General features: G+C 42.8%; 1 protein-coding gene across 1 annotated transcript; it reads left to right on the top strand.

Annotated features, from left to right (window-relative positions):
- Positions 1-5,161: 5,161 nt before the first annotated feature.
- Positions 5,162-27,291, top strand: si:dkey-29h14.10 (uncharacterized). Its single transcript, XM_067974980.1, has 7 exons — positions 5,162-5,294; positions 7,327-7,584; positions 11,963-12,019; positions 13,854-13,907; positions 18,308-18,469; positions 19,208-19,507; positions 26,132-27,291. Exons 1-6 carry the CDS (start codon positions 5,252-5,254, stop codon positions 19,483-19,485), a joined length of 852 nt encoding a protein of 283 aa, XP_067831081.1. The 5' UTR covers positions 5,162-5,251; the 3' UTR covers positions 19,486-19,507; positions 26,132-27,291.
- Positions 27,292-27,666: the final 375 nt, after the last annotated feature.

Below are 27,666 nucleotides of genomic sequence, written 5' to 3'. Positions count from 1 at the left end.
CTTAAATTTGCATGCTCTGTCCCTTCCTGCCACTCTCTGATTATCATTTCCCTTATTGCTACCTTGCTTTCTTGCCTTGTCTTCTTTCTTTAATTTATCTCATCTTCCCTTACTTGATCCCTCGCCCCCATTATTTAGTTTAAAGCCTTCTCTACCACCCTAGTTATACAATTTGCCAGAACACTGGCCCCAGCATGGTTCAGGTGAAGCCCGTCCCAGTGGTACAGTTCCCACTTTCCCCAGTACTGGTGCCAGTGCCCCATGAATCGAAACCCATTTCTCCCACACCACTCTTTGAGCCATGAATTTAACTATCTAATCTTATATACCCTATGCCAATTTGCTCGTGGCTCAGGTAATAATCCAGAGATTAATACCTTTGAGGTTCTGCTTTTTAATTTAGTTCCTAGCTGCTCATACTCCCTAAGCAGAACCTCTTCCCTCGTCCTACCTATGTCATTGGTACCTACGTGAATCACAACAATTGGATCCTCCCCCTCCCACTGCAAGTTCCTCTCCAGCCCAGAGCAGATGTCCTGAACCCTGGCAGGCAACACAGCCTTCTGGACTCTCGTTCTTGGCTGCAGAGAACTGTGTCTATCCCCCTGACTATACTGTCCCCTACTACCACTACATTCCTACTAACTCCCCCCGCTTGAATGGCTTCCGGGTGGACCATGGTGCCACGGTCAGTTTGCTCATCCACCGTGCAGCCCCCGCTTTCGTCCATACAGGCTGCAAGCACCTCAAACCTGTTGGACAATTGCAAAGACTGAGGCTTCTCCACTTCTACCTTCTTGAGCCCCTTACCTGCCTCGCTAGCAGTCACACCCTCCTGTCCCTGATCACTGACCAATTTAGACGACCTTATCCTAAGGGGTGTGACCGCCTCCTGGAACCAAATTTCCAGGTATTTTTCCACCTCCCTGATATGTTGCAGTGTTTGCAGCTCGGCCTCCAGCTCAATGACTCTGAGCCGAAAGTCCTCAAGCTGCAGACACTTACTGCAGATGTGTTTGCCCTGGATCACGTGCGTCCAGGAGCTCCCACATTCTGTGTTCTGCATATCACCTGCCCTGTTATCTTTATTATGTGTTAATTAATTTATTCTTAATTAAGTTTATAATTTATAAACCCTACTACTCCCAATAAACTTTACAACTGCTAGCAAACCTTCTACTACTACTAAAACCTTACAATTACTAAGTTACACTTGTTTTGAAAGTTAAACGAGTCAAATACTCACCAAACAATTTATCCCCGCTCTCGGTCTGCTGCTGCTCAGGTCCCCCGCTGCTCTGCAGGAAAAGTTAAGAAAAGCAAGGCAAAACAAAGGAGCACCTCTTTCCCCACTTCACTGAACTCCCACACATACCAAACTCTCAAGTTCCTCAATCTGTGCCTGCTGCACTCAGTAGGAGAGCTTGCTTGAGCCTGACAAACTTAAAAATTTAAAGTTTAAAATTTAACTTAAACAGTTGATCTTACTTAAAAGCTAATAGCAATTACTATTAGATTTTAAAAGAGGTTAACCTTAAAACTCCTACACTTACCAAACTCTCAAGTTGGTCACTCTGTGCCCGCTGCACTCAACTGCTCAAAACCAGCTTCATTCACGCCAAACATCCCAGTTTAACTAACAGCAATGTGCAAGCACCTTCACCACACAGACTGCAGCAGTTCAAGAGGCAGGATCACCACCACCTTCTCAAGGGCAATTAGGGATGGGCAGTAAATGCTGGCCTCGCCAGTGACGCCCACAGCCCAAGAATATTTTTTTTAAAACTCAATACATTGTTCCCCCAATTTTTTGGTTGTTGCTAGGCAGTTTGTTTCAGGTTGGAGCCAAGCCAATCAATTCAAATACAAACATACTGTGTGATTTTTGTTCAAATATGTGTATAATAGACAGCATTTTAAACTTAGTAGTCAGTTACTGTTATAAAAAGATTTATCAGCTCAATGAGTCTATGGCTTTTGAAGAACAAGAGGCTTTCTGTAATCCACAAAGTGAATCAGTCTAAAATTTCCAAAGAGTATTAGTTAGAGATGTTGGAGGCCAATCATCTCAGCCTAGAACATTGCTGCAGGAGTTCCTCAGGGCAGTGTCCTAGGCCCAACCATCTTCAGCTGCTTCATCAATGACCTTCTCTCCAACATGAGGTTAGAAATGGGGATGTTCGCTGATGATTGCACAGTGTTCAGTTCCATTCGCAACCCCTCAGATAATGAAGCAGTCCATGCCGGCATGCAGCAAGACCTGGACAACATCCAGGCTTGGGCTGATAAGTGGCAAGTAACATTCGTGCCAGACAAGTGCCAGGCAATGATCATCTCCAATAAGGGAGAGTCTATCCACCTCCCCTTGACATTCAATGGCATTGCCATCGCCAAATCCCCCACCATCAACATCCTGGGAGTCATCATTGACCAGAAACTTAATTGGACCAGCCATATAAATACTGTGGCTACAAGAGCAGGTCAGAGGCTGGGTATTCTGCAGCAAGTGACTCACTTCCTGACTCCCCAAAGCCTTTCCACCATCTACAAAGCACAAGTCAGGAGTGTGATGGAATACTCTCCACTTGCCTGGATGAGTGCAGCTCCAACAACACTCAAGAAGCTCGACACCATCCAGGATAAAGCAGCCCGCTTGAATGGCACACCATCCACACCTTAAACATTCACTCCCCCCACCACCAGTGCACCGTGGCTGCAATGTGCACTATCTACAAGATGCACTGCAGCAACTCGTCAAGGCTTCTTCAGCAGCTCCTCCCAAACCCTCAACCTCTACCACCTAGAAAGTCAAGGGCAGCAGGTGCATGGGAACACCACCACCTGCACATTCCCCTCCAAGTCACACACCATCCCGACTTGGAAATATATCACCGTTCCTTCATCATCGCTGGGTCAAAATCCTGGAACTCCCTACCTAACAGCACTGTGGAAGTACCTTCACCACACAGATTGCAGCGGTTCAAGAAGGCGGCTCACCACCATCTTCTCAAGGGCAATTAGGGATGGGCAATAAATGCTGGCCTTGCCAGTGATGCCCACATCCCATGAATGAATTTTTAAAAAGTTAGCCAAATACTTCTGTAATTGATAAAAATATAAAAAAGAATATTCAAAGTTAAGGTAAGTTAATTAAAATTTATGATGTGGAAATGCCGGTGATGGACTGGGGTTGACAAATGTAAAGAATCTTACAACACCAGGTTATAGTCCAACAATTTTATTTGAAAATCACAAGCTTTCGGAGATTACCTCCGAAAGCTTGTGATTTTCAAATAAAGTTGTTGGACTATAACCTGGTGTTGTAAGATTCTTTACATAAATTAAAATTTAGCTTAGTATAGAAACTATGATTTTCTTGTTTCTGCTGTAATGAGCAGATTACCTCATAATGGCTGTGGGACATCTGAGTTTTACAAAATTGCTTGTGATATTGACGTATTTAACGTAACAACAACTTGCATTTACAATAGTGACAGTTTAAATGTGCTTTTATGAGCATATTGTGACTCGTACAGTTTTCCTACAAATTGTTTGGTATACAATGCACAGGAGAGATAGATGGTGAAAGTTGCCCCAGTCCTGTGACAACACAAGCTGGTTGCTAACCAAAGAACACTGCTGGAAGTGCATCTGTGTAAATATTGAGTGGGCACAGAATTAGGGTTGGCTTTAATGCTTCCTTCAGGTCAGGTTGGCAATTGGGGCACACATCAAGGCTCACATGCATAATAGCCACTTTGGCAAAGAATTGGGGTATGGTGACAGAGTAACTATATTTCAGAGTAACTATACCCCAGAAAAGAGCTGACACCTTCAGGGCAGGAGAAGTTGGTGAGAAATTTAAAATGTAAAAAGCTTGATATTTTTACTGTACATGGATAAAACTGAGACAGATTTAATAATTACAGACTGCTTTAATAAATAGAAGGTTAATCCAATTAGGGAGGAATATGATGGTTCAGTCCATGCAGCAATATGTTGGTAAAGGTATTCAGAGCCTGGGGTGCATTTAACTTTTGAGAAGATAGAAACTAACTTTATCAAAATCTAACACAAAAGCAAAATGCTGCGGATGCTGGAAATCTGAAATAGATAAGGATCCCCTATGGATACACGACCAGCCAGGTGGAGTCTCCGCCAGATTCCAGGACCATGGGAGCCTTCTCGTCTTTGCCAGATTCTCCATGTTTCCCTCTCCCTCTGCTATTCTGTCGTAACCATTTACATCTCCTCTGGACCCATCTTTTGTTTGGTTACTTGTCCCATTACCCCCCTTTTGCGTTGCACCATCATCCCTTTCATCACTCCTGGCCTCCACCCTATCACAGACCTCTCCCTTTCGTTCTTTCCCTGGCTCTGCTCTTGCTTAAAAACTGTTAATCTCTTCCAGTTCTGAAGAAAGGTCACCGACTTGAAACATTAACTCTGTTTCTCTCTCTGCAGATGCTGCCTGACCCGCTGAGTGTTTCCAGCAGTGTCTGCTTTTACTTACCAAAATCTATTCGTTGTTGTTTTTAAAACCGCAGGCACTTCATTAACAACACTTTAAAAAAAATCATTTCATGAGTATAAAGAGCAGGGGAGTGGGACTAATTGGATAGCTCGACCGAAGAGCCGGCACGCTGAGCCAAATGCCTCCTGTGATGCATCCTCCTATGATACTATGTTAAACATACGGAAATCCCGGATTGCGACCGTCTTTCGGTGCTGTGAGTTTCGTTCCATAGTGTAATAAAAGTTTTTTTTTTCCCCTGGCAAATTGTTTTGCTTTCAGTCTGACTGTACCAAAGCTTTTACATACAGAAGAATTTAAGAGATTTATGATCAAACGCGAACTCGTTTAGCTTTTAGGGGCGAGATGCATGAACATAAATCACATTTTTAAGAAAAAAAAACCCACAAAAACGAACGAATCTCACTCCAAATGAATGAGATCGACGGTTCTTTTAACGATCTGTAGCATAGCAACGGATCCAAACAGGCTGAGCCCCAGAACGAGGAAACTCCGTGCTCTTTGCACCCGGAGCCAAAAGATCCTTGGGGATTCCCCTGTGACGTAGAGTGAGAGCAATAAGCAGTGAAACTTCTCCAATAACATTTCAATCCGAGGAAACTGGTTGGCAGTTACAAGAGGGGGCAGCAGTCTCTGCTCTCATCGCAAGCCAACCTCAATAAAAGGAGCCTCAATAGAAGGTTAAGGGCTCGAACTGTTTCACATCTCAGGTTCCAGATGTCTGGCATTGAAGTGACCTCAGGCGGGATGGCACAATCCGGTAAGAGTTCTCATTCTCAATGTGTTGGTGGTATTAGTCCAAGAGAGAGAGAGAGAGAGAAACCTGACAGTAAGTCTGCAGGTTCTTGTTACTGGGTGAAGTGTTCACACCCAGGCCTGATGCAGTTCATGAATACAACCAGAGCAGCAGGAAATAAACGATATTTTAAAATTTTGTTTGGGATCCTGTTGTTATTATTGAAACCATAGATATTTTGCCTAAGAGAAAAGTACAGGCTGAGTCGGTAGGGAGCCGAACAAAACATCAAATGCTTCAGAATTTTTCATAAAACCAATATATATTGTGACCAACTAGGCGGCTTCTCGAGTTTGTCTTTTGTTCTTTATTTTTAAGCTTACAGTGGGTGAAGTGGGATACATTTTCTGGTGTCCTTAGACGTTTCTAACTAGTCATATGATCGCGTGCTGGTGATTTTGGACGCTTCTGATCGTCTGTGCAGAGTAAAGCGCATGGGGAAGAAGTGTCCACACGTTATTCTTAATTCATACAAAGGAGTGAAAACCACCAAAGCCCCATTGGATTTAAGAATCACTTTCCGCTGTCATCGAAAAAGTGACATGTTAAAACACATTCTTTTCTCGAATTGAAAATATACCCCAAGTGATATATAAATAAAATGTAGCTAGATTTTTCATCCATTCTCTATGAATAGCTGTAAAATGTAACCCATTTGGCATGGCTGGATAATTATGAGGCTTTGAAGCTAACTGTTAAACTACTGTTACCACAGCAGTTAGATGAATGACCATTTACTTTTTTTATGGCTTCCCAGAAACATTGGCTCCCTGTCCCCCAACACCTCAAATTTAAAATTTTCATTCTCATGTTCAAATCCCTTCATGCCCCTCTCTAACTCTGTAATGTTTTCCAGCCCTACAACCCTCCCAGAACTCTGTGTTCCTCCAACTATTGCCTTGTGCATCCCCCACTCCCTTTGTCCTACCATTGGCGAACGTGCATTCAGCCATCTGGGCCTCAAAGCTCTGGAATCCCTTTCTAAACCTCTCTGCCTCTCCAACTCCCTCTCCTCCTTTAAGACCCTCGTTAAAACCCATCTCTTTGACCAAGCTTTTAGTCACCCCTCCTGATGTCTCCTTTGGCTCGGTGTTCATTTTTGTCTGATTGCACTTGTTTGAAGCACCTTGGGACGTTTTTCTACATTAAAGGCGCTATATAAATGTAAATTGTTCTTGCAGCGGAGAGAGAAAATGAAGGCGTAGTGAGGTAGAATAATGCTCTTAAAAATAAAATTGTAGATCATAATGTGGAGCCCAACACTGCACACAGTGCTCTAACTGAGATCTTATTAAGGTGATATATATACTCATCAATACCTCTTGGCTTTTATATTCTGCTCCTTTTGTGATAAAACTTCTATTAATAAAATCTAGAATTCCATGTGTGATGTTATCCTCACTGAAGGTTTATCAATTTTGATATGATCATGGTGAGTTTATAAAATGCTGACCTGGAGGGTGCAGTTGATTACTTTATTTACATGGTCACTTTATTTATATGGAGGATACTGGAGACAGACTTGGGTTCAGGTGACATGCTAAAGCTTAAGAGCAACACTTGAATCAATTATATAAGATCATCAGAAAGTATGGAATGAGCAAGGGCTATTTGATTCATCCAACCCACTTCTTCTGCAGATCATTCACAAATTATCTTATCGTGAACTCTACCCAACCCACTTAATCTCCTGAGGGAGAGTTCTGCACAGCTGGGTGCTTAATCCAAGAGTTAACGTGTCAAAACTCCTCATATCCATCCCCACATATCCAATCAGCCCTAGTCTACTGCACTGCACAGATAACACCTTTACCCCAGCAACACAGAAAAATTGTTACAGTGTTATATTGGTTATCTGAGCCCTAAAGTTAAATTACCATGTAAATGGTTCTAAATAGTCACTGAATGAATGCTTTAAATATATCATTTGGTTTTCCTATGTAATGATTTATATTTTTTTAAGCTAATGAACTATATTTTTGTTTGCGATTGATAGATTTGCGCAGGCATTACCATAAGCTCGGTACGTCAATGCCCCCAGCAGTGGTAGAACAGATCACATATTTCCTGTACAGTACCCGGATTCTCAGCCAATATGAACTTAATGTCATCAACTCCAAGTCTGAAATGCTTCCAAAGGCATCCGAGTTACTTTCTGCCGTCATCCGAAAAGGGCAGAAAGCCTGTGGCATCTTCTACCAGGCGCTTAAAATGTGTGATCCACATCTGAGCGAACAAATAGTCGGAAAGCAAGGTAAATATTGTGCTTGCTCCTTTTCTAGCCCCGTGCTTGCTGCTATCAGTCCCTTGTGTTCAGACTCTGTTCCTCCACCCTTCAAAATTATGATTTGAGTAGCTGTTATTTCGCCCCTTTACCATCCTTTTCTATGTTTTTCCAACTTTACTAAAATGCTTGCCTAACTTTTTATTTTTCTAGTTCTGATGAATGGTACACCTCCAAAACGTTAACTTGTCCTTTCTCTTTACTGTTGCTGACTGACCTGCTGTGTATTTCTAGCAGTATCTGCTATTATTTCAAATTTTCTTTAATGAGATGCCCGCAACTGTACATAATACTCCAACTGTAGACTAATTAAGAGCTTGCACAAGTTTAACATTATTTCCTTGCTTTTGTATTCTGTGCCCTTCCTTATCTTTGTTCCCTCCTCCAGCCCTACAGCCACCCCTGAACTTTCTGTTTCTCTGCCTTCAGACACCTAGGTCTCACTCTCTGGAACTCTCTCCTATAAACCACTCTGCATCTCCATCTATCTCACTCCTCCTTTAAGACCCTCCTCAAAACCCACCTCACCCATTCTAATCTTTCCCTCCTTTGCCCAGCGTCTGTTTTGCGTCATGCAGTTGGGACATATTTCTACACTAAAGGCACTATATAAATGCAACTTGTTGTTATACTACATAGATAAATGATCTGGACATACGAACTGAGGGAACAATATTGGAATTTAATGCTGATGCCAAATGGGGGAGGGGGGTGGCGAATTGTGACGTAGATTGTGAAAGAAAGTAGGAAGGCATAGAGAGGATAGCAGGATAGGAAAATAGATGGCAGATGCAGTTCAATGTATAAATATGTAAAATAATAAATAAAGTAAGAATGGGGAAAGGAAATAAATCTTAAATGGTGAGATTCTAAATGGAGTAAAGGAGCAAAGAAGCTTTGGTGTGAAGATATAAAGGTCTTTAAAGCTTACACCACAAGTGGGTATGGCCATAAAAAAGATAAATATGAATATACAACTGACCATGGACAGCTAAAAAAAACAGCTGGTCCATCGAGCCTTCTCCATACAGCCAAGATGCCCCAATTTACAACACCCAACACCCACTAGCAGCCATGTGATCTCCTGGGAGAGGCAAAAAACAGAAAAAAAAAATCCAAAGGCAATTTCGGGGAGAAAAAAAATCTGGAAATTTCCCCTCTGACCCACTTAAGCGATCAAAACTAGAGAGTCCAGGAGAACACAGTGACCATGATTTATATTCGTTATTATTGCACCTACCTTTTGTATGCCATGACCTCTGTCCCAGCCAGGAATCGGTCCAACTCTGTTTTGAAGGTATGCAGTGAATCTGTACCCATTGCACGAGCTGGTTCCGTAGGCCAACTATTCTCTGGGAAAAGCAGAACCTCCCGAAATCCAACCTAGTTCTACCCTTACATAACTTAAACGCATGACTCCTTGTCCTTCCTGAGCAATCTAACTGGAAGAGTCGATCTGTATGAACACAGTCTAGTTCCTTTCATTATTTTAAACACCTCTCTCAGAGCCTGTGCTTCTCAAATGTAAATAGAGTCAGCTTTTTAAGCCTATCAGGGTAACAAATGTGTTTTAAGCTGGGTATCATTCTAATGAGCCTTCTCTGAACCTTTTCCAATGCCTTTCTATCTCTCACCATGTAAGGGCTCCAAAACTGGACATAGAGGCCTAACCAAAGCCTTATACAAGGACAAAATGGTGTGTTTTGTTTTATACTGAATCGTCCTGTCAATGCAACCTAATATCCTTTTTGCTTTGGCTGTTGCTTCATGGCCTTGAACCTTAAGAGAATTATGTACAATTATACTAAGATCTCTTTCCTTCTTTACAGACTTAAGTACTTTACCATGTAAGGTATAAGTATATTTAGCATTGGTCTTACCACGTGCATAACGCTGCATTTATCCAAGTTAAATGCCACTTGCCAAACATGGGCCCAGTCCCCTGTTGTCTCAAGATCTGCTTGGAGTAGTTTATTCTCATCTACATTCCTAACACTTGCACAGATCTTTGTATCATTCACAAACTTGCGGACTGTTTCCCCAACACCTATATCCAGGTCATTAGTGAAGATAGTGAAAAGCAACAGCCCTAACTCCGATCCCTGTGGGAGATCACTGGTAACCAGTCTCCAAGCAGATCTGCAACCATCGATAACCACTTTCTGCCTATGCAGACAGTTTTTAATCCACATCGATAACATCCCACCAATTCCACAAAATAGTATCTGGAAGCATAACATACAAAAGCAAGGAAGTAATGTTAAACTTGTACAAGACCTTAGTCTGCAGGTGCACTATAATGTACAGTTATGGGCACCTCATTAAAGGAAGGATATAAAAGCAATGGAAGAGGTGCAGTGAAGATTCATTAGGATGTTACCATCGGTGAGGGGTTACAGTTATGAAGTGAAACTTGGGATTTAGGGCTTTTAGACTAGTTCTGAGAATGTTAAGGGGTAAATGGATAAATGGCTTCAAGGTTATGCAGGGTTCTGATAAGGTAAATAGTGACAGATTGTTTCCACTGGTTGGCGAGATGGTAACGACAGCACATAAACTTAAGGTTGATTATAAAACAATTAAAGGGGAGGCTTGAACAAATTCTTTGCACGGAGGTTGCTAGACAGTGCAATTCTGTCATTGAATTCTGTTGTTGAAGCAGAGTCTATAAGTTCTTTAAAAAGAGAATTAGATTAGTTGCTTGAAAAAGAGGAATACTAATGGGTTAGGGGAGTGAGCAGGAGAATGTGATTAAACTCGGTGGCTCATGTGGAGGAAAATATTGGTGCAGGCTTTTTTTTCTGTGCTTCAACATTCTACGTTTCTATGGTGTTCTGGTCTGAGTAGGCTGTTTGGTTTTTCTAATCAATTAATGTCACAATTAATCAATCACCATTGGTAAGCTAATGATACAGCAGCTTCCTCTTTCTTTTTCTCTAATTATTGAGTAATAAAAACCAAAGTATGCAAAAATTAACATTTTAACAATACCTGAAGTCAATACCATCGGAATTTCAAACTGCACTGCTAAATTGATATTGAGCTAACGATATATCTAATGTAATCTATGAGGGTCAGATATTACGGCACTCTCAATGGGTTATAGAGTTAACTATTGCCTCAAACTAAGGCAATATACTATTGCCTTAGTTTGAGGCAATAGTATATATTCGGTCAACTTACAAAAAACAGTGCAGTTGGGTATTTATATATCTTGAAATAGAATTTGAGACTCCCTCTGCAATCCCGTTGCTGTCCAATGGTCTCTAGGATTCTAAACCATTTCAATAATTTAATACCAAAGCCAACGTAATGGGTCCATGGTGTTATGTATTGAAAGAAAATCACAAAGTGACTGAATTAGTCTTAACTGTGGAATTTGTCAGGGGAGAGTTTCTTCTTTGTGACAACAGAAAATGTTGAAAGTCCTTTAATTTGTTTTTAAGTATTCTCTGTAGAATGGTGATTGTATTCTCTGGTTTCAGATTACTCACTGCAGTTAGACTGTGGTGAATTTGATATTCTTTATCCAGCTATCAGCTGATGTTATTTTACCCCATGATCTTCCAAGACAACTTAGGGTCCCTTTGCTGAGCGAGAAATGGAAAATTCTGATCTGGATATAAACTAAAACATCCACAAGTATATTTGAGAGCTTGCTGTTTCCAGAACCCTATAGCTGATTGTAGCCATTAGCATTTCACAGTTGGGAACTGGGGACTGCAGAATATGCTTTCGGCATGCATGAGGACTATCCTAGGAACCTAATGATAGATTAACAGAGCTGCCAAGATTCATTGGTAACTACACGTCACGGTCAATCCTCATACATCTGCCCAGCAGAGACCAGGTGCGGCCGTTGTGTAACTGTGTGCTCAGCGTTATATGATGAGTGGCAGTCATTCTAATATAGTGCTGTGTAATATAATATAATACAGCAAATAAAATAACTCCATACAGGAAATCCACCCAAACAGATAATTCTCTCCTGTTAGTACAGTGATCAATAATTTACACTTGCATACAACAAAGCACTGCATGGGACTGATAATGTGTGCTTGGCTACATCACAATGACCATGAACAACATATGGCTCGGTGCCAAATTTTGTTTGATGAAGCTCCTGTGAAGTGCCTTAGGACGTTTTTACTACGTTAAAGACGCAATATATGATATAAATGCAAATTGTTGTTATGAAATTCCAATGATGAAAAAGTACAAACCTAATTTTAATAATTTGATATTACTTTTAGTTATTTTATGTAGGAAGAAATGTATTTACTTGTTTTAATTATTGTGAAATGTTGATGCTGAGTTTGGCTTACCTTTCTCTTCTGGTTCTCTACAGTTAATTCTACTAGTAACACACTTGCAGCTTCTTCTTTCCTGAGGCCAACTCCTTCCAGTAAGTACTTATTGATGTCTCAAGATACTTTCAGAATTGGAGATTGAATTGTCCTTAATTATCTCCAATAGTTTGCAGTAGGGCCCTATGGGAAGATCAAAGGTAACTAATATTAAGACACATCCCCGGATAAAATGAAAACACAAAATACTGGAAAAAAACTGAGAGGCCCTTTAGTTTCTAAAAAGCGAAAGACAGGTTAATGCTCCAGGTAGGGATCTTCAGCAGAACTTTGGTCTTTTTATTTTTATCTGAACAGATAAAACGTTTACATAAGATCAGTCTTCATGCTCACTTTCTTAAAACTTAGCCAAAGAAATTTTAAATAATTGCCCTTTTTCATAAATCTGTATTTTTTTTTGCCCAGAAGGTATTGTAAGAATAAGAGCCAAGTTTTACCTTCCCGTCCGACGATAGTGAATTACATTTTAAAGGGCTGGGGTAGGAAAAGGCTGATAGATCAGTGTTAGTTCTCACGGCTGGCAGTATTGATGTACAATTAAAACTACCATAGAACTGGTACTACAAGATTGAATTGAAGAAGTTTTTGTCGTTCTGTTGCATAACAATGTAGAGCATTGCCAAACTATTTATGTATTTAATTATCAGTGAGGCTTAAATTAAAAAAAGGCAGCTAATGAATCCTGGAAGAAATAAATATTTGATTGTTGCCAGCACATCATAGTGTTTTCCAATGGTGAATATTTTAAAGATGTTCTTTTTAAAAAAAAATATTATTTTTATTTGCCTACTTCCCTCATTACAGTCAAGCCAATAGACATTTCTGTGGATGCGGTCAAAGCCGTTCATTGATGCTTGAGCAATGCTGGAACCGACCACCATTCACTCTCCCCCCCCCCCCCCCGCACTCCTTTCCCCCTTCCCCACATATGTCAGCTTTCCTTCTTGGTCCCTGGACGAAGCACGTGTGTGAACTCAGGACTGGAATTTAAAGCACATTATTTCCACTGGTGCTGAAATCAGACAAATATTAGAAAGAAAGGAAGGCTTGCATTTATATAGCGCCTTTCACAACCTCAGGATGTCCCAAAGCACTTTACAGTCAATTAAGTACTTTTGAAGTGTAGTCACTGTTGTAACGTAGGAAACGTGGCAGCCAATTTGCGCACAGCAAGGTCCCACAAACAGCAATGTGATAATGACCAGATAACCTGCTTTAGGTGTTAGTTGAGAGATAAATATTGGCCAGGACACCGGGGAGAGCTTCCCTGCTCTTCTTCGAAATAGCACCATGGGATCTTTTATGTCTGCCTGAGAGGACAGACAGGGCCTTGGTTTAACGTCTCATCTGAAAGACGGCATCTCCAACAATGCTGGAGTGTCAGCCTAGATTTTGTGCCCTGGTGTGGGACTTGAACCCACAACCTTCTGACTCAGAGGCAAGAGTGCTACCCACTGAGCCACAGCTGACTCCAAATCCTTTTCTTATTTACAGTTCCAATTTAGAGTTCCAAGAATATTTCAACAATGTCTGAGTTGTTCTGCTTTAAGTTGCAATAAATAGTTAGATTGGTACACTTTATTACATACCAATGTTAACTTGCACTTACATAGTGAATTTAATGTAAAAATGTCTCAAGGTACTTCACAAATGAAAATAGTTAGGGAGAGTTAAGGAGGGATGACTGAAAGCCTATTTCAAAAGATGGGTTTTGAGAAGCCTTTTAAAGTGGAAGGGAGAGGCAGAGGGGTTTACAGAAGGCAATCCAGAGAGTGGGGCTAAAGCAGCTACAGGAGTTCCACAAATGCTGGGCAAAGGGACAGAGAATGCATAAAAGCCCACTTTCTAATTTGTCATATTTCTTTTCTACAGAAATACCTCATGTTTCAATGCTGCCAAGCCTTGTAGAAGCATCGTCCCCTCAGAGTGAGTTCTTTATCTATTTATATAAACATTTTGAGAGCATCCAGATGTCACGCTTCAGATGTCGCACTTAGTGTAAAACAACAACATACCAAAACTGAACAATTTGTTTCGATTACCTCACCACAGAGGAGTATCTGATTAGTGACCTTAATGGAATAGGCCAGAGTAGCAACTAAACAAAATGTTTCAGATCCCAAACTACCAGTGGAGATCAGCTAGTCTGTATATAAAAGATCTGATATACTCCCCTTACACTTCGGGTGTCACACTTTGTGACTTGTGCAAATTTCAGTGCTGCGCATAAAGAAGAGAAAGAAAGTGAATTATTTGCAATCTACAGACAGGCTTCCCCACCTATGAGAAGATGGGGTGGCCTGTTTTCAACTGATGGCGTGCATGGAAACTGGAAGGCCATCCCTTCGCACTCCGGCTCCTCCTTGCTCAACATCTACCCTTAAAAAAATGTACCTACCTTTCTGATGGCGGCCGCTTAAGAGGCTGCATCCACGCTCGGAAAACTTTACGTAGTTATGAGGGATGAGTTGGCTAAGGTCAATTTGGAAATTAGATTAAAAGATATTCCGGTAGACAAGCAATGGCGAACATTTAAAGAAATAACTCATAATGCTCAACGAATATATATTCCCTTGGGGAATAAAAATTCCACGGGAGAAATAATCCAACCATGGCTAACCAGAGAAGTTAAGGATAGTATTAGATTAAAAGAAGAGTGCCCAAAAGAGGCTGCTTCCCCTGGCTGGAGAGTCGAGAAATAGGGGTCATAGTCTCAAGATAAGGGGTCAGCCATTTAGGATGAGATGAGGAAAAACTTCTTCACTCAGAGGGTTATGAATCTTTGGAATTCTCTACCCCAGAGAGCTGTGCATGCTCAATCGTTGAGTATATTCAAGGCTGAGGCCGATGGACATTTGGACACTGAGGGAATGAAGGGATATGGAGATAGGGCGGGAAAGTGGAGTTGAGGTAGAAGATCGGCCATAATCTTATTGAATGATGGAGCAGGCTCGAGGGGGCCTTATGGCCTACTCCTAAGAACATATGAACATAAGAAATAGGAGCAGGAGTAGGCTAATCGGCCCCTCGAGCCTGCTCCGCCATTCAATAAGATCATGGCTGATCTGATCCTAACCTCAAATCTAAATTAATGTCCAATTTCCTGCCCGCTCCCCGTAACCCCTAATTCCTTTTACTTCTAGGAAACTGTCTATTTCTGTTTTAAATTTATTTAATGATGTAGCTTCCACAGCTTCCTGGGGCAGCAAATTCCACAGACCTACTACCCTCTGAGTGAAGAAGTTTCTCCTCATCTAGTTTCACCCATCCTTGGGAACATCCTTACCGCATCCACCCGATCAAGCCCCTTCACAATCTTATATGTTTCAATAAGATCGCCTCTCATTCTTCTGAACTCCAATGAGTAGAGTCCCAATCTACTCAACCTCTTCTCATATGTCCACCCCCTCATCCCCGGGATTAACCGAGTGAACCTTCTTTGTACTGCCTCGAGAGCAAGTATGTCTTTTCTTAAGTATGGACACCAAAACTGTATGCAGTATTCCAGGTGCGGTCTCACCAATACCTTATATAACTGCAGCAATACCTCCCTGTTTTTATATTCTATCCCCCTAGCAATAAACGCCAACATTCCGTTGGCCTTCTTGATCACCTGCTGCACCTGCAAACTAACTTTTTGATTTTCTTGCACTAGGACCCCCAGATCCCTTTGTACTGCAGTACTTTCCAGTTGCTCGCCATTAAGATAATAACTTGCTCTCCGATTTTTCCTGCCAAAGTGCATAACCTCACATTTTCCAATATTGTATTGCATCTGCCAAATCTCTGCCCACTCACCCAGCCTGTCTATATCCCCTTGTAGGTTTTTTATGTCCTCCTCACTCTCTACTTTCCCTCCCATCTTTGTATCATCTGCAAACTTTGATATGTTATACTCGGTCCCCTCCTCCAAATTGTTAATATAGATTGTAAAGAGTTGGGGACCCAGCACCAACCCCTGCGGAACACCACTGGCTACTGGTTGCCAGTCCGAGAATGAACCATTTATCCCAACTCTCTGCTTCCTGTTAGATAACCAATCCTCCACCCATGCCAGAATATTACCCCCAATCCAGTGATTCTTTATCTTGAGCAATAATCTTTTATGTGGCACCTTGTCGAATGCCTTCTGGAAGTCCAAATACACTACGTCCACTGGTTCCCCTTTATCCACCCTGTACGTTATATCCTCAAAGAACTGAAGCAGATTTGTCAGACATGACTTCCCCTTCGTAAAGCCATGCTGACTTTGTCCTATTAAATTATGTTTATCCAAATATTCTGCTACTGTCTCCTTAATAATAGACTCCAAAATTTTACCCACCACAGATGTTAAGCTAACTGGTCTATAATTTCCAGCCTTCTGCCTGCTACCCTTTTTAAATAGGGGTGTTACATTGGCAGTTTTCCAATCTGCCGGGACCTTTGCCGAGTCCAGAGAATTTCCTATTTCCTATGTTCTTATGAGCAGAGCAGGCCCAATTCCTCGGAAGGGACCTAAAACAGGTGTTAGGCCCCTCATTAGCCTGCAAGGGGTGCCTGTTTTAGGTGGCCGCCCCGAATGCCTGAAAATGGTCTGAGGCCAATATAGCGTTGGATGTTTTTAAGATGTCCTAGGGGTGCAGAGCCTGTGAAATTGGTAATTTTTGCTCCCTGTTACCCGTCGAGAAGACAGGTACAGCAATGACCAATTTCTATCCCGATATCTTCTCGTTGACCTCAGATAACCCTAGGAGCAATTCGCCTCCTACTCCTTCTGGCTCTATGAGGAAAGTCAAAAAAAGTAAAACTTTACCATTTTTGGGTCTCTTCTGGCCCCAACTACTCTTGCCACTCGGTTGGCCATGGCCGGAAAAGCCACAACAGTTTCCCGTGCAGGCCTCTAGTGAAAATAACTGTCGGGCCCCCCATGACGTCATTGGAGCCAGATCTGCATATTAAGGAAAGCTGGTTTCCGCATGTGTCCCTCCCGCCTGCACAGAAAAGCACATTGACATCAAAACCTGTGAAAAGATAGTGGGACTTCGTCGGGCAAGTCCCACCTGTGATTTAAAATGCCTGCCCGCCCACCCCCCGTTTTCCTGGGAGGGGAAACGTAAAGGGGAGGGGATGGGGGAAAGAGGGAGTGAAGAAGGGAGGGGTTTAATAACAGCTCAGTGAGGGGGGGAGCAATCGAAAGCAGCTCAGTCAGTAGGAGGGGTTCTGGATGGTCACATTGCTGCTTGGGGGAGAAGAGTTGTGAATGTCAAAAATGATGGCCATTAGTGTAATTAGTGGGGGATGGGGGATTGGGTTCGGATGGGCAAAATTCTACTCAGTTTTGGGGGAATTCTCATTGCCAAAGTGCTAATCAATTTGGGGGGAGGAAGGTGGGGTTCAACTTGCCAAAATAATACTTAGTTGGGTGGGGGGGGTGGGCGTGGAGTTTACTTGCTGCTCAGTGGGGATTGCAAGATGGCTGCCTTGTTGGGTGGGAGGAATAGGGCTGATAGGCCAGAAGTTTCAGGGGAGGGGTGGTTGGTGGAAAGGATCAAATTTCAGCGAGGCTACTGATCACTGTGGCTATGGGACAAATAGTGAAGAATCCTAGGTGAGAACCGATGATGCTGGATTTTGCCAAAAAAAAAGAAAATTACGGTGCCACTTGAAAAAGGTTCACCTTTCAGAAATATTGAGGGGGAATTTCCTTAGGAGTGCTCCTGATCGTCTTGAGTAACTTCGGCAGTAGAGCTGCGGTAACCTGGGAAAAACGGCATCAACTCCCATGTCATGTAACATTACACCCCCGATCGCTGAAATTACTTACCACAGCGCCTTGCCTTAATTCATATTTTCTCCCCAAATTAGTCTGGGTAGTCCTTCCAACCTTCAAAATGAGACATAATCTGTGGTACGCCTTGATTTTAAAATTCTCATCCTTGTTTTCCAATCCCTCCATGGCCTTGCCTCTATCTCTGGAACCTCCTACAGCCCTCCGAGATCTCTGCACTCCTCCAATTCTGGCCTCTTACGCATTCCCGATTTCCTTTGTCCCACCTTTGGCGGCTGTGCCCTCAGCTGCCTAGGCCCTAAGCTCTGGAATTCCCTCCCTAAACCTCTCCGCCTCGCTGCCTCTCTCTCTTCCTTTAAGATGTTCCTTAAAATCTACCTCTTTGACTAAGCTTTTGGTCACCTGTCCTAATATCTCTTTACATGGATCGGTGTCAAATTTTGTGTGATAACGTTCCTGTGAAGTACCATGGGACGTCTTATTGCGTTAAATGCAAGTTGTTGTTGTACAATATGAGGTGGTCGGCTGAGTTTTTAAATTTCTTTTTTCCTAACAGGACAGTTCCAGTCTCCAGTAATATGCAAGATCTGCATCTGCAACTCAAGTCTGAACAATTGCATCTTTGGTTCTAACAACAATGTGTCCATTATGACGAGTACGTCGTTATCTGACTCAGATAACTTTGTGGAGCCAGCAACGAGTACAAACACAGAACATGGTACGTGGACTCCTTTCCTGACAGTTGCTTTCTTTCTTTCTTCAATCTGAGATTAAAACGATGAGCTTTTATTACTGGTCCATGATTATATCCCAGAGCTAAAAAGAAGGAGCTCTTTACAGTCAGAACCATTTGATTTAGTCAACAGTCTAGACTGGCAGCCATTCGTAATCAAATGAGAATAACATAAAATGAATTAAAAGCAGCTGAAGTGGCCTGATATCTTTAATAATGATGCTTCATTTAGACAGCACCAATCTGAAGGGGCCAGATCCCAATAGGCAATATTGTCCTAAAGAAGCTAGAATTTAATGAGCATTACTGAATGAGAATGAACCACTAACCACAAACTATTCTCAGCACATAGGAAATGGTTAGGGGAAATCTAGTTTTCTTTTAGATCACCCAGTTGCATGGTTGAACTGGATAGATTAAGGGAGTACATTTCCTCTGGTAGGGCACTGCTGAACGTGTTCATGTAAAATTACTGTGTTATTGCAATTCAGTCGTTAACCTGCTTTAAATAAACAAAATGACAACTGTGTTAAAATAATGTAGAAAAGAATTTTATGCAAAAAAGTTAATCATTGCGCTACCAGAGAAAATTAAATTACTTTGTGATTTTTATTCTTTGAAGCATTCATTTATTCCTGGCATCCTGATTTAGTTAACAGTAGTTGTCTATATTTTTCTTGGATACGTGTCTAATCATTGACCTTGGCTCAACTCTCTGATTAGGAAAGGACCTGGATGTGTTCCCCGAGTCTCACATGTGCAGCACTTCCAATGAAATGGGCACAAGTAGCACAGAAGCCATCCAAGTGGAAAATGATATAGAAATTGTCAAATCCAAATTGAGAAATATGACTGTTGGAGACAGAAATACGTTCACAGTAGTGGAGGAATTCAGCGATGAAGATGATAATGAGGATGAGGAGAAGGAGCTAGAAGAGTCTGAAGAAAATGACGGTGAAGAGAAAGAAGATACAGAGCAATTAACAAGTAGCCAAAAGTAGTGTACGAAATTGAACACTGCAGGTAAGCGGCTATAAAATATGTGACTATATGTTGTTTGAGGATCGGTAGACAGTGCCATACACCGGTAAGATGGAAGAATCACACCCATGTGGTGAAATTTGACCCTCACCGGGGTGGATTTTGACTTTGTGCGATAGTGTAGAACATTGAAGTCAATGGAAATAAAATGGAAATAAAAATCGGGAGAGATTTACTAGAATGGTACCAGGGATGAAAGTCTTCAATTACGTGGAAAGACTAGAGAAGCTGGGGTTGTTCTCCTATAGAGCAGAGAAGGTTAAGGGGAGATTTGATAGCGGTGTTCAAAATCATGAATGGTTATGATAGAGTAAATAAGGAGAAGCTGTTTCCAGTGGCAGAAGGATCAGTAACCAGAGGACACAGATTTAAGGTAATTGGCAAAATTACCAGAGGCAACCTAAGAAAGGATATACTTGCCATAGAGGGAGTGCAGCGAAGGTTCACCAGACTGATTCCTGGGATGGCAGGACTGTCGTATGAGGAGAGATTGGGTCGACTCGGCCTGTATTCACTCGAGTTTAGAAGAATGCGAGGGGATCTCATTGAAACGTATAAAATTCTGACAGGGCTAGACAGACTGGATGCAGGGAGGATGTTTCCCCTGGCTGGGGAGTCCAGAACGAGGGGTCACAGTCTCAGGATACGGAATAGGACATTTAGGACTGAGATGAGGAGAAATTTCTTCACTCAGAAGGTGATGAACCTGTGGAATTCACTGAATATATTTAAGAAGGAGCTAGATAGATTTCTAGTCACAAAAGGCATCAAGGGGTATGGGGAGAGAGCGGGAATATGGTATTGAGATAGAGGATCAGCCGTGATCATATTGAATGGCGGAGCAGGCTCGAAGGGCCGAATGGCCTACTCCTGCTCCTGTTTTCCATGTTTCTGTGTAACATGAGGAAAACATTTTTTATGCAGCGAATTGTTATGATCTGGAATGCACTGCCTGCACAGCCCACTTGATTGGCACCCCATCCACCACCCTAAACATTCACTCCCTTCACCGGCGCACTGTGGCTGCAGTGTGTACCATCCACAGGATGCACTGCAGCAACTCGCCAAGGCTTCTTCGACAGCACCTTCCAAACCCGCGACCCCTACCACCTAGAAGGACAAGGGCAGCAGGCACATGGGAACAACACCACCTGCACGTTCCCCTCCAAGTCACACGCTATCCCGACTTGGAAATATATCGCCGTTCCTTCATCGTCGCTGGGTCAAAATCCTGGAACTCCCTTCCTAACAGCACTGTGGGAGAACCTTCACACGGACATGCAGCGGTTCAAGAAGGCGGCTCACCACCACCTTCTCAAGGGCAATTAGAGATGGGCAATAAATGCTGGCCTCGCCAGCGACGCCCACATCCCATGAACGAATAAAAAAAAAGGTGGTGGAAGTAGATTCAATAATGACTTTCAAAAGGGAATTGGGTAAATACATGAAGTGGAAAAATTTGCAGGACTATGGGGAAACACCAGGGGAGTGGGACTAATTGGCTAGCTCTTTCAAAGAGCCGGTACGAGCACGATGGGCCGACTGGCCTCCTTCTGTGCTGTATCATTTTATAATTCTATGAGATGTAAAACAGGCTGCCGATTTGCCATCACCCGTTTTACACTATTGCACAAAATCAAAATCTACTCCCAATAACTGTAACTAAGTTAGCAAGTGAAGGTGAGGTGCTGTCCATACAGAGAGAAGATCTGAAGGCAGGCCACTCTTGTGTTCCTCCCAACAACGGTTTTACGGGTGGTTTTGTTAGAGGCAAAGGATCAAGTTGCTCACCTTCCTTGTCAGCTGGAGAATGACGTGCACTGGGGAGGGGATGGAGGGAGAAGCTACAAAAAGAGAGGGTCAAAAAACAACTGAATTTACCCTTAGGGAGATGAAATGTACCGAGTAATTAACTCGATGAGGATGGAATTGACTTACCAACTTTGGGACTGTATAAATGATGTCAATTTTACAACAATTTCCTGACGAATTGATCTGTGGAATGGGAGGAATGCACAGCGCCATAAAATAGTTCTTAATTTACAGTATTCTATGACTCAGTATAGATAGAATACTGTTCTATTCACAAGATCACAAGACAGATATGGGTGAGGAAGCCGCCTGACTCATCCATCCAGAAAGAATCTGAACTTCTCTCATCACAGCATCTAGTTGCTTCTTAAATCATTCCACTATCTTACCAAGAAGTCCATTCCACATGTTGATCACTCTTTACGTGAAGAAGAACTTCCTGATATCAGTTCTAAATCAGTACCACAAGAATTGTTAGGTGCTTAGGCCAACCTTTCATGTTTATGGCATGAGCACAGAAGCAGCTGTAATTGCACCTGTGTTAACTCAAGAAGTCTCTGCACAGAATTTTAGCGGAGAAGCTTCCCAGATTGAAGGTCCTGATTTTTCTCAGATACTGTTGTTGATGGGGTGCCTGAAACAGCCTTATGCAATAAGCTATAGGAAATCAGCAATGCTTCTCAAAGCACTTCTGTGCTTCCTGCAATTTACCAGAATAACATGCATGAAATATTTGTCTTTGTTACAGTTGCCTCTAGTTAGACTCTCCTATTTTTAAAAAATTCATTCATGGGATGTGGGCATCATTGGGAAGGCCGGCATTTATTGCCCATCGCTAATTGCCCTTGAGAAGGTGGTGGTGAGCCGCCTTCTTGAACCGCTGCAGTCCGTGTGGTGAAGGTATTGCCACAAAGCTGTTAGGTAGGGAGTTGCAGGATTTTGACCCAGCGACGATGAATTTGGCCACCAAAATATGTAGGTACATATTCTACAGTAGCTTCTGTTATAGCTAAACTTTCAATAACACTACACATCATGGGCAAAATTGGTAAAAAAGGATAACATTTCCAAGGTAACAAGTACCTGATATAGAAGCTGGCAGTGCACAGCGGGTCAGTCAGCATCTGAAAGCAAAACATTTGTTAATGTTTTGCGCCAAATCACCAAATATTTTTTTTAATTCGTTCATCGACTGTGGGCATCGCTGGCAAGGCCAGCATTTATTGCCCATCTCTGATTGCCCTTGAGAAGGTGGTGGTGAGCCGCCTTCTTGAACCGCTGCAGTCCGTGTGGTGAAGGTTCTCCCACAGCGCTGTTAGGAAGGGAGTTCCAGGATTTTGACCCAGCGACGATGAAGGAACGGCAATATATTTCCAAGTCGGGAAGGTGTGACTTGGAGGGGAACGTGCAGGTGGTGTTGTTCCCATGTGCTTGCTGCTCTTGTCCTTCTAGGTGGTAGAGGTCGCGGGTTTGGGAGGTGCTGTCGAAGAAGCCTTGGCGAGTTGCTGCAGTGCATCCTGTGGATGGTACACTCTGCAGCCACGGTGCGCCGGTGGTGAAGGGAGTGAATGTTTAGGGTGGTGGATGGGGTGCCAATCAAGCGGGTTGCTTTGTCCTGGATGTTGTCGAGCTTCTTCAGTGTTGTTGGAGCTGCACTCATCCAGGCAAGTGGAGAGTATTCCATCACACTCCTGACTTGTGCCTTGTAGATGGTGGAAAGGTTTTGGGGAGTCAGGAGGTGAGTCACTCGCCACAGAATACCCAGCCTCTGACCTGCTCTTGTAGCCACTGTATTTATGTGGCTGGTCCAGTTAAGTTTCTGGTCAATGGTGACCCCCAAGATGTTGATGGTGGGGGATTCGGCAATGGTAATGCCGTTGAATGTCAAGGGGAGGTGGATAGACTCTTTTTGGAGAAGGTCATTGCTTGGCACTTGTCTTCCACATTGTCGGGTAGATGCCAGTGTTGTAGCTGTACTGGAACAGTTTGGCTAGAGGTGCGGCTAGTTCTGGAGCACAAGTCTTCAGCACTACAGCCGGGATGCTGTCGGGGTCCATAGCCTTTGCTGTATCCAGTGCACTCAGCCGTTTCTTGATATCACGTGGAGTGAATCGAATTGGCTGAAGACTGGCTTCTGTGATGGTGGGAATATCAGGAGGAGGCTGAGATGGATCATCCACTCGGCACTTCTGGCTGAAGATGGTTGCAAACGCTTCAGCCTTGTCTTTTGCACTCACGTGCTGGACTCCGCCATCATTGAGGATGGGAATGTTTACAGAGCCTCCTCCTCCCGTTAGTTGTTTAATTGTCCACCACCATTCACGACTGGATGTGACAGGACTGCAGAGCTTTGATCTGATCCGTTGGTTGTTGAATCGCTTAGTTCTGTCTATAGCATGTTGCTTCCGCTGTTTAGCATGCATGTAGTCCTGTGTTGTAGCTTCACCAGGTTGGCACCTCATTTTTAGGTACGCCTGGTGCTGCTCCTGGCATGCTCTTCTACACTCCTCATTGAACCAGGGTTGATCCCCTGGCCTGTTGGTAATGGTAGAGTGAGGAATATGCCGGGCCATGAGGTTACAGATTGTGCTGAAATACAATTCTGCTGCTGCTGATGGCCCACAGCACCTCATGGATGCCCAGTTTTGAGCTGCTAGATCTGTTCTGAATCTATCCCATTTAGCATGGTGGTAGTGCCACACAACATGTTGGATGGTGTCCTCAGTGCGAAGACGGGACTTCGTCTCCACGAGGACTGTGCGGTGGTCCCTCCTACCAATACTGTCATGGACAGATGCATCTGCGACAGGTAGATTGGTGAGGACGAGGTTAAGTAGGTTTTTCCCTCGTGTTGGTTTGCTCACCACCTGCCGCAGGCCCAGTTTGGCAGCTTTGTCCTTCAGGACTCGACCAGCTCGGTCAGTAGTGGTGCTACCGAGCCACTCTTGGTGATGGACATTGAAGTCCCCCACCCAGAGTACATTCTGTGCCCTTGCTTACCCTCAGTGCTTCCTCCAAGTCATGCTCAACATGGAGGAGGACTGATTCATCAGCTGAGGGAGGGCGGTAGGTGGTAATCAGCAGGAGGTTGATGGCCATATATTGCCCATCTTCCTCTTGAGATCCCAAACTGACACATCCAGCATTTCCAGAACTTTCTGCTTTTGGTTCAGTTTTGTGTGTTTTTTCTCTCTAGCTTAAGTCCCCAGCAGCAACTAACCTTCGCTTCTCTGATATGCTGATGTAATTATGGATGGATAATTCCTGTTACAAGTGCTTTTGTGCTGGGAGTGATGCAAGGATGACATACTGTTTCTGAAACAAACTAATGACCAACTAATGACTATTTAACTTGGGAGGGAGGTAAATGGGGTCTCAATAAGATCAAGTTGGCCCCACGATGATCTGCTTGGCAATGGGAAATTGGAGCCAAGACGATTCTCTGTGACAGACTGATTGATCCAGTACTGGAGTCGAACAGGCCTAAAGTAATCCGAGATGCTATTGATTGACCAGCCAGCTTGGCTCACTGATGGAACCTGGAAGGGTAGACCTGTCACCAAGGGCTGGCGTTCTTCTAATTCAGCTCTAGGTAACCTTGAAAGCCAGCACCCAGATGGATAGGATGGTTCCAGCTAGACAAGTGCTCTGTGCTGGTAAGCTATGGACTCTTAGCCGGTTAAACCCTAACGGTGCTCTTTCACACACTAGGCCATAGCTTTTGCCAACCTGTGTCTAAATTGTCTGAGTTTAAATAAGATGTCTGTGCCTATGGAAAGTGTATGTACTCCATATCAGGCCAGCAGAACCTCTACCTGCCTGGATTTCTCAGTAGTTTGGTTTGGAGATCCTTTAGCATGGTGATGGGTTTTTGCACCCACCAGACACCCAGCTGGCCAAAAAAAAATTATGATGTGGAGATGCCGGTGATGGACTGGGGTTGACAATTGTAAACAATTTTACAACACCAAGTTATAGTCCAGCAATTTTATTTTAAATTCACAAGCTTTCGGAGATTTTCTCCTTCCTCAGGCAAATGTTTCAAGATCTCCTTGAAAAAAAAAAAATTAAGCAGACTAGCTACAGGATATAACTGCAGCTTTTGGACTTCAACTTACGTAGTTGATTCTGATAGAATATATAATTGTTTCCTGTTGACCTGGCTTTACAGTTACTCCTGATTTCTAATGTTTGTAGGGCATACAGTTAATTAGGTAAAGCAAATAGTCACGTGAGCAATGAGTTCAATTGGCAGTGAGTGGGAATCGGCATTGACTAGATTGACTATTCTCAGTATTCTGATTCTTATGTTACTAAAAGCCTGATTTAAAGTGATATGGGAAAAATATGATTGGTATGTAATCAACAGCTCCTGTATCACATCAGATTAATCTGAGATTAATCGACATTGTTGAGCAACATTAAACTTCTAAAGAAGCTACTCTGGTGACTACAGTTTGTCCACTTTGACCGTCCTCTGACTCTACTGTATGGGTTCAGGAGACGAAGAGAGGGGAAACTGTCTCAAATATACTGCTGTAAGTTTGATTGTCAATTGGTACTACTTGAACAGCGGAGCAGAGTAGGTGAAGTGTGCATCTTAACAGCTTCCTTTCTCGGGTCGTACTACCTAGAAATATTCTTGTCAGATACTAATTCATCAATAAAGTGCAGAATGCTGGACACGTGTTAGTTTGATATAGTGAGATTTGAATATATGTCACGGTGAGATCTATCAATGCAAATGAATGAGATTTATACTCAGCAATTTACAGAAATTCTTTTTTTTCTCAGCGTGAAATTCTGTGACTTCTTGAAGAAAGTGAAATACCACAAGCAGCATGGCCCAGAGAATGCCACCACATGTGACTGGTAACAGTGTGTGGGACTCAGCAATCTTCAAATATCAGCCAAACTTGGATTTTTAATGTTATTTTCAGATCTTATTGCGAAACACCTTATTGAGAATGTGGGATTCCGAGAAATGTTTAAAGAATAGACAATGTTATTGTGAGTTATACATCTTTGAAAGGACAGGTGTTGAAGGGCCTCAATGTGGGATGATGAAGTCAGGTAGTAAATTAGGAGTTTCAATGTATTAAATAACAAGATATAGGTTTGTTCACTTCCTTCGTTGTGCCATCAGCTTCGTAAGCCTTGGCACTTCTGCACAACAACTTGCATTTATATCGCGCCTCTAATGTAGCAAAACGTCCCAAGGTGCTTTGCAGGACCGATTATCAAACAAAATTTGACACCGAACCATATAAAGAGATATTAGGACAGGTGACCAGAAACTTGGTCAAAGAGATAGGTTTTAAGGAGCGACTTAAAGGGGGAGAGAGAGGAAGAGAGGCGGAGAGGTTTAGGGAGGGAACACCAGAGCTTATCGCCAAGGCAGCTGAAGGCATGGCCGCCAATGGTGGAGCGATGAAAATCAGGGATGCGCAAGAGGCCAGAGTTGAAGGATTGTACGTAATAAAACGTCCAAAGGCACATCACAGGAGCGTTATCAGACAATATTTGACAATGAGTCACATGAGGAGATATTAAGACAGGTGACCAAAAGCTTTGTCAAAGAGGTAGGTGCTGCGGTAAGCCCTAAGGACTGCCCGGGCATGATTCTCTCCTCCCATTGTCCCTCCGTCCTGTAGAGAGATGCTGCAGCTTCCACTTAGAATTCTCCAACGTGATAAAGCTCAAACTAGAAGTTGGTTTGTTGTTGAACTTAAACCTGTGTCTGTCCCTGCACCACGGCACTGAACATCAGCTCACCGGCACCCAGTGCCACTGTGCTGGCATTAGAGGAATAAAAGTATTTATGTAAATCACTGTTCTCTGTAAGCGGATGCAATTTATAAGCAATTACAACTGTGAATGGTACTGTAATTTCTATTTTCATTTTAATGTAAATATATGTACAAGACACACGAACTGCAAAATAAAAGTTAATATCTCGATATGAATCATGTGATTTATCACCTCAGTTGAGATGTCACAGAGGAGTGATGGGCGGTCTGTTGCCACATTATTACACTACAGCTTTCACACAATTTCTACTGACTTCCAGCACCATGTACATTAAGCTCCTTAACTGCTGTCTGTGGGGGTAATTTTGACTTTGGGTGATAGTGTACAACGGGTGATAGCAGATCAGCCGCCCTTTATACATTTCTCCCGATTTTAATTTCCATTGAGATGCCTAATCAAGTATTTGTCACAGCTTTTGTCCCGGTGCGGATCAGCCCCATCTCACCAGCCAGTCTTTCTCCAAGCGAGACTATTTATCTTCACAGCTCGTGGTTACATGAAACCATAAAACATTGGTT

Source organism: Heptranchias perlo, chromosome 3 (genome assembly GCF_035084215.1).
Source record: "Heptranchias perlo isolate sHepPer1 chromosome 3, sHepPer1.hap1, whole genome shotgun sequence".
Classification (NCBI taxonomy): domain Eukaryota; kingdom Metazoa; phylum Chordata; class Chondrichthyes; order Hexanchiformes; family Hexanchidae; genus Heptranchias; species Heptranchias perlo.
Note: the sequence above shows the minus strand (reverse complement) of the source record. Positions and strands in the feature narration are given on the sequence as shown.

What these genes read in the sequence shown, in the direction of transcription:
- si:dkey-29h14.10 (XM_067974980.1), top strand. Translation starts at nt 5,252, where the DNA reads ATGTCTGGCATTGAAGTGACCTCAGGCGGGATGGCACAATCCG. An exon ending in AGGCGGGATGGCACAATCCG is followed by an intron (nt 5,295 to 7,326) that starts GTAAGAGTTCTC and finishes TGCGATTGATAG; the next exon opens with ATTTGCGCAGGCATTACCAT. An exon ending in CCTGAGGCCAACTCCTTCCA is followed by an intron (nt 12,020 to 13,853) that starts GTAAGTACTTAT and finishes TCTTTTCTACAG; the next exon opens with AAATACCTCATGTTTCAATG.